The sequence below is a fragment of the Typopeltis vanoorti genome, chromosome 11 (genome assembly GCF_054136105.1).
Source record: "Typopeltis vanoorti isolate ZY-2024b chromosome 11, IOZ_Tvanoo_1.0, whole genome shotgun sequence".
Classification (NCBI taxonomy): Eukaryota; Metazoa; Arthropoda; class Arachnida; order Uropygi; family Thelyphonidae; genus Typopeltis; species Typopeltis vanoorti.
In genome coordinates, this window is record NC_143559.1 from 59,900,838 (window position 1) to 59,918,250 (window position 17,413).

The 17,413-nt window shown below is 35.9% G+C and overlaps 1 protein-coding gene across 1 annotated transcript in view; it reads left to right on the plus strand.

Annotated features, from left to right (window-relative positions):
• The first annotated feature begins 4,706 nt into the window (after positions 1–4,706).
• LOC150101624 (demethylase ALKBH6) overlaps positions 4,707–17,413 on the plus strand; it is a 68,410-nt gene continuing 55,703 nt past the window's right edge. Inside the window, exon 1 of the mRNA XM_090400497.1 lies at positions 4,707–4,839. Coding sequence (XP_090256623.1) covers positions 4,792–4,839 — 48 coding nt within the window. The 5' untranslated portion in view covers positions 4,707–4,791. The remainder of the gene's footprint in view (positions 4,840–17,413) is intronic.

The window sequence follows — 17,413 nt, forward strand, 5'->3', positions numbered from 1 at the left end:
ATAGTTGTCAGGATCTCATTTGTGAAATTTTTTTAGTAATTTTGTTATGATCTACTTCCCATTGCTTTTTATGATGGGTTTGGTCCCCTATGGTGATTCCTAAAAGAGGGAGGTGTTCATTAATTTTAATTTCGTTTGGCACGGTTGGCTTATTTGCCCACCTGCCGACAAACATCGCGTGGCATTTATGAAAGTTGAGTTTTAATGCGGATGCCTTTTCAAAAGATTTAAGTACATTACAAGCAATCGTGAAGGACTCGGCTGTGGTAAGCGTTAACATAACATCGTCGGCATAGGCTAGTACTTTTGTTTTACCTTCTTCTCCTATATGAGTACCCGCTATGCCGGGATGTCCCGATATCGCTCGTATCACCAGGTCTAAAGCAAGATCAAATAGGATCATAGATAGGCTGTCTCCCTGTCTGACCGAGCAGTCAATTTTAACAGGTGCCGACAGTTTCTTGTTGATTATGAGTCATGACTGTGCAGTGTTATATATGTTTGACATTAAGTTTTGAAATTTCTTCCCGAAACCTGCAGCTTTAATGACTTCTTTCAGGTAATGGTGACTAACCGAATCGAAGGCTTTTTCTATGTCCAGACTTACCAATAGGCATGGTTGTTGTGTTGCCTGGTAGTGTTCATATATGCATCTAACTGTCAGAATATTATCTTCTATTTTTCTGTTTTTAACGCCGCAGGTTTGGAATCCTGATATTATTTTATGTATGTGTATTTGAATTCGTTGTGATATGATTTTGGATAAGATTTTATAGTCTGTATTCAGGAGTGTAATGCCTCTCCATTGTGAGTTTGCGTTGTTTGTGGTGTCTTTATTTTTTGGTATGAGTGTTATGTAACCGAGGTTGAAATATTCCGGGATGCTTTCAGAATTCTGTATTTCGTTCAGCATTTTCACAAATAGTGTCTCAAACAGGGGGTAGTAAGCTTTATAAAATTCCGCCGTGAGACCGTCAGGTCCTGGAGATTTGTGTAGTGACAGGGACTTTATAGTATTTTTGCATTCAGTTTTTGTAATGGGGGAATCTATAATTTCAGCTTCTGACTTTGATAATCTCGGTAAGGTTTTTAATAAATTTTGTGTTTCTGTTTTATCACTTTGTTTTTGGGAGAAGGTAGTTGTGTATTGTGAGTGGAAGAATCGCAGGAGATTTGGATCTCCCTCGACCTCTGTCCCTTCATGTTTTATTTTATGAATGGTGTTTTTTTGTTTTCTCTGCTCTTCAAAGAGCCAAGCTGCTTTGGACTTCCCTTCATCATGTTCCATTGTTCTGATTTTTGCACGTATCCAGGCCCCTTCAGTCTCTTTTATTTCTATTTGTTTCAATTTTGCTTTAAGAGCGTTGATAGCTATTTTATTTTCTGGGAGGGTTCTGTCTGTGTTGTATTGTCGTGTTAGTTCTTTGATTATGCTTCTTTTTTCTTGGTTTGTTGTATATTTCTTATGTTTTCCTATTTTTATAGCAGCCTGTTTTAAATGTATTTTGAATTGGTTCCAGGCATACACTGGATTTTCTATTTCTGTTATGTTGTCTAATATCCTTTTTATTTCTGTTGTAAATGTGTCTGTGTTGATTATACTGTTGTTTAGCTTCCAGAGTGGGTAGTTTTGGTTGGTGTATACATTTCTGTCGTTAGCCTCATGGGAAAGTTTGCCCTTACCCATGTAGTGGTCACTAAAAGTCAATGGCAAGTGACAAACCACCTTAACGGTTAATCCCATATATCGGCTTATGCAGATTCTGTCTAGCCGTGAAGCATTGGTGGGGAGATAATGAGTATAAGCTTTACATGTTGGATGTAATTCTCGGAATATGTCTTTGAGTTGACATCGCTGTATAATGTGTGAAAAATTGTTTTTGTTGTAGCATTTTTTACCTCTATGTCTAATATATTGTTTTCTACAAAATTCATGTCTCCGGCCGCAATTATATTTCTTGTGTTTGCCAGTTTGGTTTCTAGGGTCTCCCCAAAGTGTTTTTTGTGTGTGTGTTCAGCCTGGCCATATACGTTAATTAACGACACTATTTGATATTCCCAGACTATTTCAACCTCTAGTACTCTGTGTTCTATTAGAGTAGAGTGTGATAATAATTGTATGTTACTTCTCTTACTTATCAAAGTCATTAAACCTGCAATGCCATTACTTTGGGCTTGTTCGCCAAGAATGTAGTAGTGGCACTGCAGATTTCTGTGTAGTTTTTGTTCTGCTTCTGAATTTTGTTTTAATCTGGTATCTTGTAGCATTACTATATCTACTTGGGTCTGGTATATTGTGTTTGTTAGCAATTTTTGCGAAAACTGGTTATTCAATCCATTGCAATTCATTGTAATTATCTTAATTGGCTTATTCTTCATTTTTTGTATACATATTAGCAGGCTTTATTTCTTTCTGTTTTTCCTTTTTCTCTTTTTGCTTTTACATTAGGTGCGAACTGGATTTTTTTACGTCTCCCTGGGGTAGAAGCGCTGCCGTTTGCTTCATGTTTTCCCCTTTCGTCAGGTGTCATATTCTTTTCTTCCTCTTTTCTCATAGATACCTGATCTTTATCTGTTTCTAAACCAGTACTATTCCTTTCTCTTTCTTCCGTTGTTTTTTCTCCTTCTGGATCCACTGGTTGTGATGGCACAATTGATGTATTTTGAGAATCACCCTGCTCTAATTCCTCCTCGTTGGTGCCTATTTGGTTTTCTTCTTCTAGATGATGTACAGTATTATTATTTTCTTGTACATCATCTACTGACTCTAGCTCTTCTTCTTGGTTTGGTTGGTTTACTGCTGGTCGTTTAACCAATATTAATGCATATGTTTGCCCTTTACAGTCTTCCGTATCATGTCCGATTCTTTTGCATTTATCACATTTAGGTGCCGTACACTGCTTTCGCAAATGTCCAATTTTCCTGCATCTGAAACATGCCGGAGGTCGTCCTGGAATTATGACTATTCCGGTCATTTTTTGAACCTTAATTACGTACGAGCTACACAGGCTCTCAAACATTAACAATATTAATAATAATAATAATTACTAAGAGTCTGGGTTAGCTAATTCTGATTAGTTACTGGTGGAGAATGAAATTCCCCTCCGTCTTAAAAGCAAAACTCAGAGCTAAAACAGCATTACCTCTACCTGTTGGGAATATAAGGCGTTAACGGATTTATTTAATAATAATAATAATAATAATAATAATAATAATAATAATAATAATAATAATAATAATAATAATAATAATAATAATAATTATTATTATTATTATTATTATTATTATTATACAGGTATCTGCATGGAGTCACAAGACTCATCGCGAGAGACCCATACAAACCTTTATACACGCTATGCCTAATATACCTCTCCTTAACTCATTCACTGTCATGACTCAACCTACTTCTGGCAATCCATTCCAGTCATTCATCACTCTCTCCAAGAATAAAGCATGTCCTCCCACCCTTTAAACAGCCCTCTCTTACCCAATGTAAGGAACTTTAGTTTTCTCTCTCTCTTTTTTTGTCATAAAAAAAAAGGGTTTGTGTCAAGCTTATAGAATCCTTTCACCTCTTTCCCACCTATTAACTAGACTTTGCAATCCACATACTTTCAGTCTATCCTCATAAGGAGCATAGACCTGTCATGCAGAAGGGCCCAGACAGCAATGGAGCTCTCTCTCGATCTTACAGAAAGCTAGTTGCAAAAGAGGATCCAAGATATCTTGCTTTAGACACTGATAATCCCTTGAATTCGTGAATCTAATTTGGTGTGTTGGATGTAGTGGAGTAATAAACTTCATCAGTGGTGCACTCAGGATTTAATCTTGGGGGGGGACCGAGCACTCAAGATTTAATCTTGGGGAGAGGGGGGAGAGTTAAATACACGATTTGAGAATACACACTACGCATTGCTTACGACCTATAACTGAGCATCTGCAGTGATCGCCAATATATGATACCCATAATCTCCTTGGGCGGCTCGGACAAACGAAGTAGCGCTCGGTCCGTCCGAGCACTACCTCGTTCGCCTTACGTTCACAGCGGCCGTGATTCCCGAGAGCTATAGGGTATTACCACCTTATGTAACCGCTAATTCATAAGTAATATAGAAATAGAAGACAAGACACAATATAAATAAAAAAAAGTAATTTTAATTAGGAATAGATTTTTGGAAATTTTTCTGATGTTTTTTCCTTTTTCTATTGTGTGTGTGGGGGGGAAAAACCCTTTGTCCCCCTCCCTGGGTGCGCCACTGAATCTCATATTTCTGGAAAGATAAAATACATATACCTTTTGTTGTGATGAATCCTTGTCTTTTGAATATCATATAATAATATTAATGATGTAACTATTTCCCTTAAATTCTGAAAAGACAGAGTTATTTTCGCAACAGAGGCTGGAAAAGTAACTTTTTTTTGTTGTTGTTTACTTTCACTAAAATATGTTTACCTATTGCTAAGAAACCATAAAAGAGCAAATTTGAATCATTACTTTTATGTCAGTTCATTTTGCAGAATATTTCTAGACCATTTCATATTTATACTGTGGAGATATTCATTTTATCGATAAAATAATGTCTTGTTCGATTTATGCATTAAACACAAATCGATTTGCTTCGTTCATCTGCTTCACATGAAATGCTGACTATAAATAGATATGTAAGTTGGGGTGGTTGTCGATAGAGGTCATCTGTGCAACTAGTTTTTAAACATATTTGTGCATTTTGTTGTGGAGTAAAGTTCTATGTGAGAGTGTAGTGCGTTTCGGGTTATTACTGGTTCTGCTAAATGGCAGAAATAATTGACCTGAGATTGGAGGATTATCGCGTCAGTAGTGTAAGTTGTGTTTTTGTATGGCTGTTATTGATGTGTACTACGACGTTTCTTCTTAATTTTGAACAATGTTGTGTATCGTGTTAACTTTGTTTCCTTTTCTACTGGTATTTTATTTGCATATATACTTCTGTAAATGCGATTGCCAATATAGTGAATTAAACCTTTGAATTAAACAAAAGTTACTTAATTTTATTATTATTTATTTTTTTTTTTGGTCTGTGTTCTTAGTTTTCAAAGCATAAGCAACAACACATTGTATTTAAGAAGATGCACAGATTTGTTGTAACATAACAGTTGACTATCACACAAATATTGTACATTGCAAAATTTTGCTTTTCAAAGTAATTTGAAAAGAGGATAATGGAGTAATATTTTATATCATCTGCGAGAGGAGTTACCGAAACTGCATGTTTTTATAATTTCAACAAGAAAACCGACTAGCACCTATTTGGGAAAGGTTTATTTTTAAAATTTAGGTTTACCCACAAAGGATTACCTTAATGTCTGTCAAGTGGTTTGGCACATATACATTGCGTAGGGTGCAGAAAAGGTAGATATTACTGTTATTCTAGTAATAGAAAATGGTAATACCTAATTTATATCATAGTAGAATAATTGCGGATAGCTCTAACCGATTGTCCAGCTTCAAACACGGAAATGGGGTTTCATTATTAAGTCATTTACAACGTGGGCATTTGCTTTACTTTTTAAAGTGTTGACAAATAAAGGCAATTTCAGAAAGATTCGTTAGTTTATGCAAATAATGCCAAATATTTATTTTAATTGCATAAAAATAGACTATATATATATATGTAGCCATAGTTATATATGCATATAACTTGTAATTACACAAGCCTACATAATTTTTAGTCAGAGGGGTTGTCATTTTGTTAAAGTATATCAAGGGGTGTTCAGGCTATTATGATAGCTGTATGATTAAATTTACATTATTAATCTCTTATCCGTATTTTACTTCCAGATTAGTCTGTTACTTGTCAGCTATTATTATTGTCAGTCAGTTACTACAATATTGTCATGTCTAACATTTTCTGCTTCTAAGACATTTCTGACTGAATCGATCTACTTTTGATCTTCTTCTGGGTTTCTTTCCTGCCATCTTGGCATCAAACACTCATTCTGTTTAAGTTATTCCATCCTATTTAATTTTTCTTCACCCATTCTATTTAAGTGGCCACACCACCACAGAATAGCTCTGCTTACACATTTTTGAGTGCTAATGTGAAGTTCCTTTGTAATATCTTCATTTTAAATGATTCTGCCATTGATGCTGTCTGTTTACTTCCCTAATTTTTCTCAGAATCCTCATATCTCTGGTCTCTAATCTTTGATCAAGTGCTTTATTTCTAACCAAACTTTTCAGATACAAAACTTAACTGGTTTGGGTAATTTTGGGTAATTTTTCTCATACGTTTATTCAGCTAGCTACCCACCATACTAGCTTTGCATATTTTGTTGTCTGTTTCTAAATTTAACTCCATCTTCACTAAAAACTGTTCTTAAATATCTGAAATATTTTACTTGTTCTGTAGACTCTGTATTCAGAATACAGTTGATATTTTTAATATTTGTCTGTTTTCATAGTTTTGGTCTTTTTGTTGCTGATTTTCATGCCAAATTTGGCACAGCTCCTGGAAACTTGCACTAGATGTGTTTAGGAATACATCATCATCCATATAAAATAAGGAGCTTAGTTTGACATCTCCAATTCTAATATCAGGCCTAATGCCATTTTCTTTCATAATGTGATCTATGTAGATGATGAATAAGAGTGAATATAACTTCATCCTTCTCTTATATATTAAAAAAAAAAAAAAAAACTATTATTCAGTTATAACTACTGGTAATTTAAATATAGACTACATATTGCTCTTTTATATTGTTCCACTCACCTCATATGGTTGTAGTGTTTCAAAGCTTTTCTCTGGGCACCTTGTCATATGCCTTTTCCAGATCTGCAAGTTTTTCTTTCTCAACTTCTTTTCAAGTATGTCAGCATAAATATTATCCAGAATACTTAGTAGGGCAATTTCATTGTAATTCAGCTTTATTTCTTTATATGGGGGAACTAATAAAGCCTCATACCAACCATCTGGAATTCGACCTTCTGACCAGGCTCTGAATTATACAATGCAACCTGAATTATGCATATTAGGTCACTCTAGCTGCCTTTATGCATTGACAATTTTTGATAGTTTTTTAAATCTCAAGTTTTGATATAGGAAAGCTTATCAGTTTATTGCTGAGGTATGATAATAATCAATTGAGGCAGAGCCAAAATCTTGTATGGTATGCTGGAAGAGGAAAAGGGAGTACAGTTTGTGGATGTATGGCATGTATTTGAGGAAAGAATGGAATTATACAGACATAGTTGATTGCATTTCAATTACTTTGGAGTGAGTGACGGTCGATGGAAGTGCAGTGTGTGATGAAAGCAAGAGATCTGAAGTAAAAGGTGAAGTGAAAGATTAGGAGAGTGGTATTGAAGAGACTGAAGTGCTTGGCAGTGGAAACAGTAATATAAGAGATGAAAAGAGAGCGAATGGAAGTGCAATAAGTCTAAGGAAATGGGAGAAACCTGGGTGAACAAGAGACATGGCATAGGGAGAGTCGATGTTGAGAGTAGTAGAATATATTTATGGAAATGATCACCATAGGAATGGAATCGATGGGGATGTGCACATGAGGTAGTTGAGACAGTGGATATATGTTGTAAGCTATAGTAAAGGTGATTGGGCAAGAGCAGGTGTGGTGGAAGATTCACATTTAACAAGTGGCTTGGGAGGACTGGTTATACACCTAATAAGAACTGCTGTGTTTATTTATAAATTACAGGATTATCAGAAATAAGCAAGATGAAATTATTTCACTGATTGAGTTTATTTTTCCCAAAATCATAAGTGAAATATAGTTGAATGAAGATGATATCCAGTATCATTAACATAAGTTTAAACAGCAATGGCCCCAGAACAGACACTTGAGGCACATCACTAGCAGCTTTCTTTTTCTGGGGTATTGCTCCTCAATACACAACTTGCTGATACCTCAGACAACCAATCTCTTATGCAGTGCACTAATCTGCTATCCCACACCATCTTTTCCAATTTAATCATCAGTTGTCATGTGGCATTTTATCAAAGGCCTTAGCAAAATCTAATATGTATGCATTTGCCTTGTACAATGCATTTATCACCTTGTTATAATAAGTAAGAGGATTGCTAAAACACAATGTTTCTTTACCAAATCCATGCTGTCCAAAGAGAATGCTGTTGTTATCAATCCATTTGTGAGGAATGGTTCTGACTAACATCTCTCACTCTTTAACTTCAACTCCAGACATACAGATTGGCCTATAATTTGAAGTCTTATTCTTATCACCTCTCTTATGAAGTGGAATTTCCCTCTTTCTACTCCTTTAGAACTTGACCCAATTTAGGACCTACATTAAAAAAAGAAAAAAATACATGAATGCTTTTAACTCCCTGGAAAATAATTCCCTTAAAATAGTGATTATATCATAAGGCCTTATTCACATAGTCATTTCCTCATACCTTCTGTTCATTCATCAGTGCCTCCTCTTCCCTTCCCAGTACAATGGCAAGCTGTGAATCTTGATATATCACCATGTATTTCGAAGGAATATGCCAAGGAGTTGCCATCTGCCTTGACATGTTTAATGTGTCTTATGTTTTGTCAACTTCCAAAGGGGTGGAAGGAAACAATTGATGGTAGTTGGTAAGAATGACAAAAGCGATGAGATTCAACTTTCACTACATTCATAGTGGAAGTTGAAAACATGCAGTTTTAACACTTAGGTGGTGTAAAATCTTTCCTTCCTTCCTCTTCCTTAATCTTTAAAGAAGTGGAAGGAAGATAAGATTGTACTGCTTCATAAAAGAGGCATTAGAAGCATCAAATTATAGGCCAGTCTGTGTGTTGGGTGTTGTGGTTAAAGTGTTGGATAGGCTGGTGAGAACCAGGATTCAGAATTGAGTTGAAAACATTGGTATTATCTTTGATGGACAGCACAGATTTGCTAAAGGGAAGTTGTTTTAGTAATCTGCTTACTTATTACAATAAGGTGATAGCTTCTTTGGACAAGGGAGATGGATGCACAGTAGTATACTTAGATTTTTAAAAAGTGTTTGATAGATTACCACATAAGTTGATAGTCAAACTAGAGTGGATGGGGTAGGATATTAGACTAATGCATTGGATTGGAAATCTGATAGGTATCAGCAAGTTGTGTGTGTGTGTGTGTGGGAGAGCAATATCCTTGAAGAGGAAAGTCACTAGAGACGTGCCTCAGGGGTCTGTTTTATAGAAGAATGGATGCGAAAAATTAACCTTAGTGATTGTTGATGGTCAAGAGGAGACTGAAGCGGATAAAATAGTTGATTTACTGAGTGACCACTTTGCAATTGTATATCATCCAAGTGAGGTTACTGCTCTAATATGTGACAGATTGATGTGGGAATGGAGGTTAATAAATTGGAGGTTCTTGGATGATGCAGAATTCAATGTAAATACAGTTGTGGAATTAGATGGGATGTCAACTTAGGTTCTGTGAGAATGTGCAAGGGAACTGGCAATGCATCTGACTAGGCTCTTTAAGTGTCAGCTCTGGTAGATTTCCAAGAAGTGGAAAGAGTCCCTTGCATGAGGGAGTTTCTAAGAGTGGAGTGTTTCTAATGAGACTCCAATTGGTATCTCAGGTATGTGGTGGTAAAAGTACTGGAAAAATTGGAGAACCTAACAATGGGTGGATAAAAATATACTATATGAGGGGACAACATGACTTTGTGAATGGTAGCTTATGTCTTAGTAATATCTTTTTTTAGGAGAGTAACAGCTGAGTTGGATAAAGAGAACAATGATTCTGCTGGATTTTCAAAAGGCATTTGACAGATCTCAGATCCACATAGAACTCTGTTATGCAAATTGGAACAAATGGGGATGGATATGACACTGGTTGATGGACAGATATCAAAAAGTGGTATATGGAGAGTTGGAATAGAGGCAAAAACAGGTGACTAGTGGTGTGCCACAAGGTTTTGTGCTGGGACCATTGCTGTTTAATTTGTCATATAGGATGTATGGAAATAACTGAAAGGAAATATTCAGTTATTTGCTGACGATGCAAAATTAGAGTAATAGTTAAGCAAGGTGATGCAGAGAACTTGCAGGACAACTTAGATAGGCTGTCACTGTGGGCAGAAGATAATGGTCACATTTTAATGTAGAGAAGTTTTTCTCCTATCAACCAACTTCTGCAATCCACAGTTCTGTATTTTGAGATAGATTGTTGCCAGCTGTGTATCACATTGATGGCACTGTACTCCAGGAAATAGATGAAGATAGCCAAGTTTAAAGGACATGTTTCTAAAGTAGCTCCTAAGATTACTTGGTTATCGAAGAACACTAACAAGCAGAGATAAAGTGGCTATTCTACTTTATAAGGCCTTGATATGTCCACATCTGGATTACTGTGCTGAGGTTTGGTCTCCTGGATTTCTTGGGGATGAGGAAGTGGTGATGATGATCCTGAGGTGAGTGACCAACATAAATGGTTGTGAAAATTCTCAGTTCCCTGTGAGGATAGATTTGAGGATCTGTGGATTGCAGAAGTTGGTTGATAGGAGAAAAAGAGGAGATATGATAGAAACATTTAAGTTGCTTAAAGGGTTTATAGGATTTGATGCAGGGGAAATGTTTCACTGCTTGGCTAGACGGGACAGAACAAGAGGCCATCCCTGGAAGTTGAATAAAGGTGTGATTAGTAGAGGTGTGAGGACTAGATTTTTTGCTTGGAGAGTTGTAAATGAGTTAAATGGTCAGTTGAATGCTTTGTCTGTTAATGGGTTCAAGGAGAGGTATGATATATTGTTTGGATAGTGTTTAGGTCTCCTGCGATGAGTCTTCATACTCCATGGTGTGGTACCCCATGCAATAATATTTTTAATAATTTTTTTTGGGTGTTGTAATACCTAATAAGGTATAATTAGTATTACAACTTATTCAACACTTAAGCATGTCTATTAGTCTTTGTTGATGTTTCTGAAGATTAAATGCTTATCTTTTAGTTCTGTAAGTATTGTTTGTCATCATGTAGTACTATCATATCCTGTACACCCCTTGAAACTAAATGTCAGGAATTTGATGTATTGTGTGTATAGACAACTTAGTGCAAAATTTATAGTCAATCTATTTCAGACTGTGGTATCAGTCTGAAATAGATTGAGAAACAGAGATAAGTTTATCTGATCCACACATGAAAGGTCAAGACCTATTAGTGCTGTGTGTGAGCAAGAGGAATAGAAGAAATCTATTCACATTTTACTTGAACAGCTGAGGGTTGTAATCTTTGGAGAAGGTAGAGTGGGGGAGACTGTTCTCAAGAACAAGTAGATGGCAGTAAAGAGGAGGCACTGTCACCTGTAACTTCAGAAAATTTTGGTAGAGATGAACTCAGTTGCTGGTAGAGACTGACTGCCTACCAGTTTACAAAATTGAAAGGCTGAGAGAGTTCCTGTTCCCTTGAGGAAATGAAAAGGCATTAAAAGATTTAAGAATAGTTCTGATTATGATATAGAATATTGTTTAACATTAATCCCTGCCTACAATCTCTACAATCTCATCTAGATGAAGAAAGGGAGATGTTTAGTGTAGCTCTTTGGGGTAGGGAGGATGCACTATACTGAAGGGTGAAAAATGTCTTAAAATATTAAATAAATCATTTTATAGGAGTTCCATTTTTATTTCAGAAATGTTTTGTGAAAGCTCTTGCAACTGAACAAAGGTATAAAATGACTCCTTGTGACATTCCCACTCAAAAGGGTTGTAAATCCATCATACCTTAATTTAGGTCCTTTATGGAATGCTCTAGAGACCAAACATGGCATGTTCTCAAGCCACTTGAGGTCTGAGCAACAAGTCTCATCCTTAGTGATGTTTCACCTCAGTACTAATAAATCCATACTACAATGGAATTTAAACTTGTCATCTTGTGAGGGTGATAAATGGAGTGCCATCTGCTCAGCTAACCAGGTTATAATGAAATGAAATTTCCAGTTACTTTATGTATACTTTACATACATTCTAATTGCCTCCATAGCAAAATAGAAAGAATGACAGGATATTGCATCCTTCAACTGGAAAGGATGCAAATTCAGTTCTCATTGTGATGAGAGGAATCTTTATGGGCTTTTTCAATTGAAGGTGAATTAGCTGATATTATACAGAGGTAGCAGGTTTTTCATAATGCATGGCGAATCAGTCTTAATACGTAATTTTCAGACCAAAAAAAAAAATTAGTGTCATTAGATGGCATTTTGTATAATTGATGGATTGTAGTGCTGTGTGTAGATTGAGGTTTAAGCAGTCTTGTTGTGTAGAGAGAGAGTGAGTGCCTTCCTATCATAACTCGTTGGAGGTGTTGCATAATATATTACCTCTAGGCATCTGAAAAAAAGAAAATTAAGGTTTTAATTTCTTGTTTCCCACATGTTTGCCCTCGCTTGTATATAGTGTTGCTGCAGTTTATACCATAAACAGTTTCTTTTGTGAATGTTTGTGCTTTGGTTTTCCTGTGTAGAATAGCAAGCTGGTGTATCCAGAATATTAGTACCAAACACTCGTGAAAATTACTACTGGAATTTTGTGTTTAAGTACATTTATTTTCATTTCAAAACCATCTTTTCTATGTCATGCTCAAATCTGGACATGTAGGATAGCAACACCACTATGCTATATGAAGAATTTGAGTTGATGTTTCAGGTCAGTCATTTGGATGAAAGAATGTCACCTTGCAAGTGGTAATTAATAGAAATTTGTAAATTTGACCAGTTATAGTCAGCTGCTTCACTAAAAATAAGTGAATTTTGTTCATGGATGCTATTTCAAGGTTGTAGGAGTAAATGCACTTGTTTTTCAATACTTTAAAAAATAAAGTACTGAAATGTGTACTTCATCAAATTCCTGAGATGTATCCTCAAGGGGTGTACAGGATATGATAGTACTACATGAAAAATTTACATCATTACTAACTTCCTATCTACAATTTCCCTCCAAATCAGTCTGTTACTTGTCAAGACTCCAACATTATCAGATCTTATATTTCTATAGTCTAAGGCACTTTGTACTGTATCAATCCACCTATATCTTGTTCTTCCTCTGGGTCGTTTCCATGCCAACCTGACAGAGAACACTTCTTTTGCTAATCTTTCCTTGCCCCATTCTGTTTAAGTGACCATACCACCTGAGATTAGCTCTGCTAACGCATTCCTGGATGCTGACAATGTCAAGTTCTTTCCTAATATCCTCGTTTTTAATATGATATTGCCATTGATGCCATCTGTTCATGCCTCTAATCTTTCTCAGGACTCTCATATCTGCAGTTTCTAGTCTTTGGTGAAGTGTTCTACTTCTGACCCAGCTCTCAGATCCACAAGTTAAAACTGTTTTGAACACTGTCTTGTATACAGCTAATTTAGTGTTCTGACTAATTTTTCCCTTATTCTATATGAATTTATTCAATTGACTGCCTACCATACCAGCTTTGTTGATTCTGTTGCCTATTTCCATATTTAATTTACTGTCTTCACTAAAAATCGTGCCTAAGTAGGTGAAATGTTTTACTTGTTCCACAGGTTCTCCGTTCACAATGCAGTTGACATTTTCAATGATTCTGCCTATTTTCATTGTCTTTGTCTTTTTATTGCTGACCTTCATACCACATCTATTACAACAATAATTCAATTTAGTTAGGGAATCTTGCAAACTTGTAGCGGATTTATTTAGAAGTATAACATCGTCCGCATAAAGCAAAGAGCTGACATTAACATGTCCAATTCTGATATCATGTTTAATACCACTTCATAATGTGATCCATATAGATAATGAATAACAGAGGGGATAATGCACATCCTTGTCTCACACCAGATTTAACTTTAAACCATCTTCCTGTACTTCCTTCAATTCTAACTGCTGACTTACAACTCAAATAAAGACTAAGTATTGCTTGATATAATGCCCCATTGACACCATATAACTGTAGCGTATTGAATAGCTTCTCTCTTGGCACCTTGTCATATGCCTTTTCCAGATCGACAAAACTTAAATACAGATCTTTGTTATATTCCCATGCTTTCTCGACTATTTGTCGTAAAGTGAAGATCTGATCCTGACAGCCTCTATTTGGCCTGAATCCAGCTTGTTCTTCACAAAGCTTTCTTCCACAATTCTTCTCAACTGTTTCTCAAGTATAATGTGTACTTTTAAAAATTTATCTTAATTTTTATGTTTAACATTCGAGAGAGAGAGTGAGTGATATAGAGGTAGATTGCCAGCAGGCTGCAGGTTTGATTTCTTCCCTAGTGATGGATGTGGGAGATGAATTTCATCCAGTGTGAGACAGCTGCCCCACTTATTAGAGGCTTGAAGTGGCTTGAAAATGTTCTGTGTTTGGTCTCCAGACCACAATATACATGTTCTATAGGTTTCCAAAAATCTCTTGTTAATGCAAGCTACACATACGCACATTTTATATATATATACAGGGTGTTCGGGATAAATTTGACAGTTTCGTAAGGAAAAAGAAAATCTTCTTTGTATCTATTAAATTTAATGAATTGACAAAAAAACATTACAGGCAGAGTTAATTACAATACTATCAACAAGATTTACTCAAAATAACCACCATTAGCATCGATCACAGCTTCAATTCTGCTTCGGAACCTCGAACAAGCTGATGCTACAGTCTCCCTGGGAAGGGCCGCAAAAACTGTTTTAATATTTATCCATTAACTGGGCTTTTGTATTACTGGAAGTGCGATTGGTGTCTTTTTCAACTGCGCCCCATACAAAATAATCCATGGGGTTAAGGTCTGGGGAGTTTGGAGGCCAAACATTTGGACTGGTGAAGTCGTAGAAATTTTCAGACAACCATTTTTGACTTTTCCCAGAGGTGTGGCAAGGGGTCGAATCCTGCTGCCATACATACGGCCTACCATTGGCTACCCTTGTTATCCAGGGCTTGACTACAGTTAGCAACTCCACGAACAAAGCCCGAATTCCAATGCCAGGGTTCTTCAACACCTGTTCCTGCAGATTTGCGAGGAATTCTGCTGTACGAACGCAATCAGATCGTCTGCTAGGGATCTTTCTTCTTGCTACATCCTCGTAGTCACCATTGCAAGTCTCTAGTTCATGCCTGATTGTTTTTACTGTATTCAGGGAGCATTGGGCAGCAGTCGTAATATCCTTATTTTGATGGCGGGCACGAATCATCATGATACAAGTTATTCTCTTCCATGATTCAGGTGGGTTCCAGCTATCCATCCTTTCTGACATCTTGTATATGAATGAAGAAGGGTCCAAACTTTTAAATGAAGAGAAGCGTGTGTTAATACATGTAACTTACGGAAAAATATAATTAATTATAAATATGTCAAATTTATCCCGAACACCCTGTGTATATATATATATGTATATATATATATATATTGATGTTGTAGATGATTTTTTTGTCCATCCATCATTCCAGAAAGTTAAAGGAATTAACTACAGTGATACTGCTTTACTTTTCAGAAGCATTCAGCAGGATTATGTAAGGACTGTTCCATAAATTGGAACAAATGAGGCTTGCTATGAACTTCATAATATGTAGATAAGGGGTGACTAGATAGATATTAGTGTGTTGTATATGGAAATTGAATCCAGGAGTGGGTGGGTGACTAATATTATATTGCACAGTGCCCTATTTTGCAAAATATCTTTATTATAATTACAGCTATTTTGCCTGCTTCAGTTTAGGAGTACCCCTGTTTAAATGTCATTGGCCATTTACTCATGGGTTCTTAGGGCATTATGAGTGTAGATGTATTAAAAAGTATATGTAGCTTAAGGAATAGAAAATTGCACATACCTTTTTCTGGGTGTTGTGGCTTTTCCTCTGTCTGCGATGTCGAGAACTGCAGTGTGTGTGTGGGGGGGGGGGGGGGGGGAGTAGGCAGTTTGGTAGAATAAGTTAGAAAAACCCGGGTTTTTTTCGTAATATATAGAAACATATACTTTTATATAGGGTGGGGAAAAAAGTGATAGGGTTAATTTTTTAAAATAGGGAGGGGGAAGGGGAAAGGTTGTTGACGGGGTGTGGACCGTTTCGACTATTCGTGGTCATCATCGGAACATATTGGGAAAGACATTTAAACAGGGGTACTCCTAAACTGAAGCAGGCAAAATAGCTGTAATTATAATAGTTTATAATGTGGAGTAACATGGGAGTTTTCCCAGAAATAATATACAATATATCTTTAGTTTCACTTAAGACAGTGAAGGTGATTATTTGAATATGTACACAAGAAATGGGTGCCTTTTTATTAATTTGTTATTTGTAATTATAAATATTAACTATATTTATTATTATAAGCTAGAAATTGAGGCTAGAGATCTAAAGCAATTGTGAATAAGAAGTTGAAGTTTAGAGGCCATATTTATTACAAGTTGCAAAATAGCTTATCACATTACTTGTAACATGTTGAAAACACTGACAAGCAGGGATAGGGTATTCTTGTTTAGTGGAATATATAAATGGAATATATATATAAAGCTTTAGCAAGCTTTACATAATACATTCCACTAAATATCAGTTTCCTCCTCGCTTGTGCTTGGAGTATATAAAGTGCCCTATTTCTGCAAGTTGGCCTAGTATGGACAGATAGGAAGATTAGCCAACATCTGTATGCTTTGCAGACCATGATTTAGAGACGCTCATAGAATCAGTTGGAAAAAGACTACCATGCTCCATCACAGTAAATTTAAAAGAGAAAGACTATTTTTGGAATGTGCAGTAGTTCTCAGAAATCAGCCAAATTTAAATAAACATAAAACTTCCCAAAATATGGGAAACACTAATACTTTGAGATTTCATTTTACATCCCAGGCCACCAAGTGCCTACAGAGAGCACTACCTAGTTAGGACTTTAGTCTTTCATTCATGTGTTTTACTTAATTTTGTAGCCTCTCTGCAAGCATACATGTAAGTTGCATATTATACTCTCTAATGATGTCTCAATGACCAAGATGAAATATTGAAAGATCCACATTTTAAAAAAAAAATGTGGATGCTTAGGCATAGTGATCATCTCTCCTATAAAGTCTGGCTAGGACAACTCATAAATATCGGCGATGTATTCGTGTAAGGTCTCTGGTCAAATTTCATACAAAACTTTTATCATTTCTATAATTGGCTTTGAAATAATACTGAATTTAATATCCACTTAATATTTTATAAATTTGCATCGCTGAAGTGAAGCCTTTTGGCTCTTTATTTCAGTTAATATTATTTTAATTCTTTTTTATGCTGTTTCACTCCATTAAGCTTCTAATATCAGTTTTTCTCAGCACTTAAACCTTAATGCATTGATTAATGTGAATTTTAATGCCTGCCACCAGTTTCTGTATTATGCTAGGGGGGGGGTAAAATGCTTTACTAGTAACTAATACTTTTCTGGATTTCAGTCTACTGGTTTTGTGAGCACTGGTTTGCTTCTTGCAG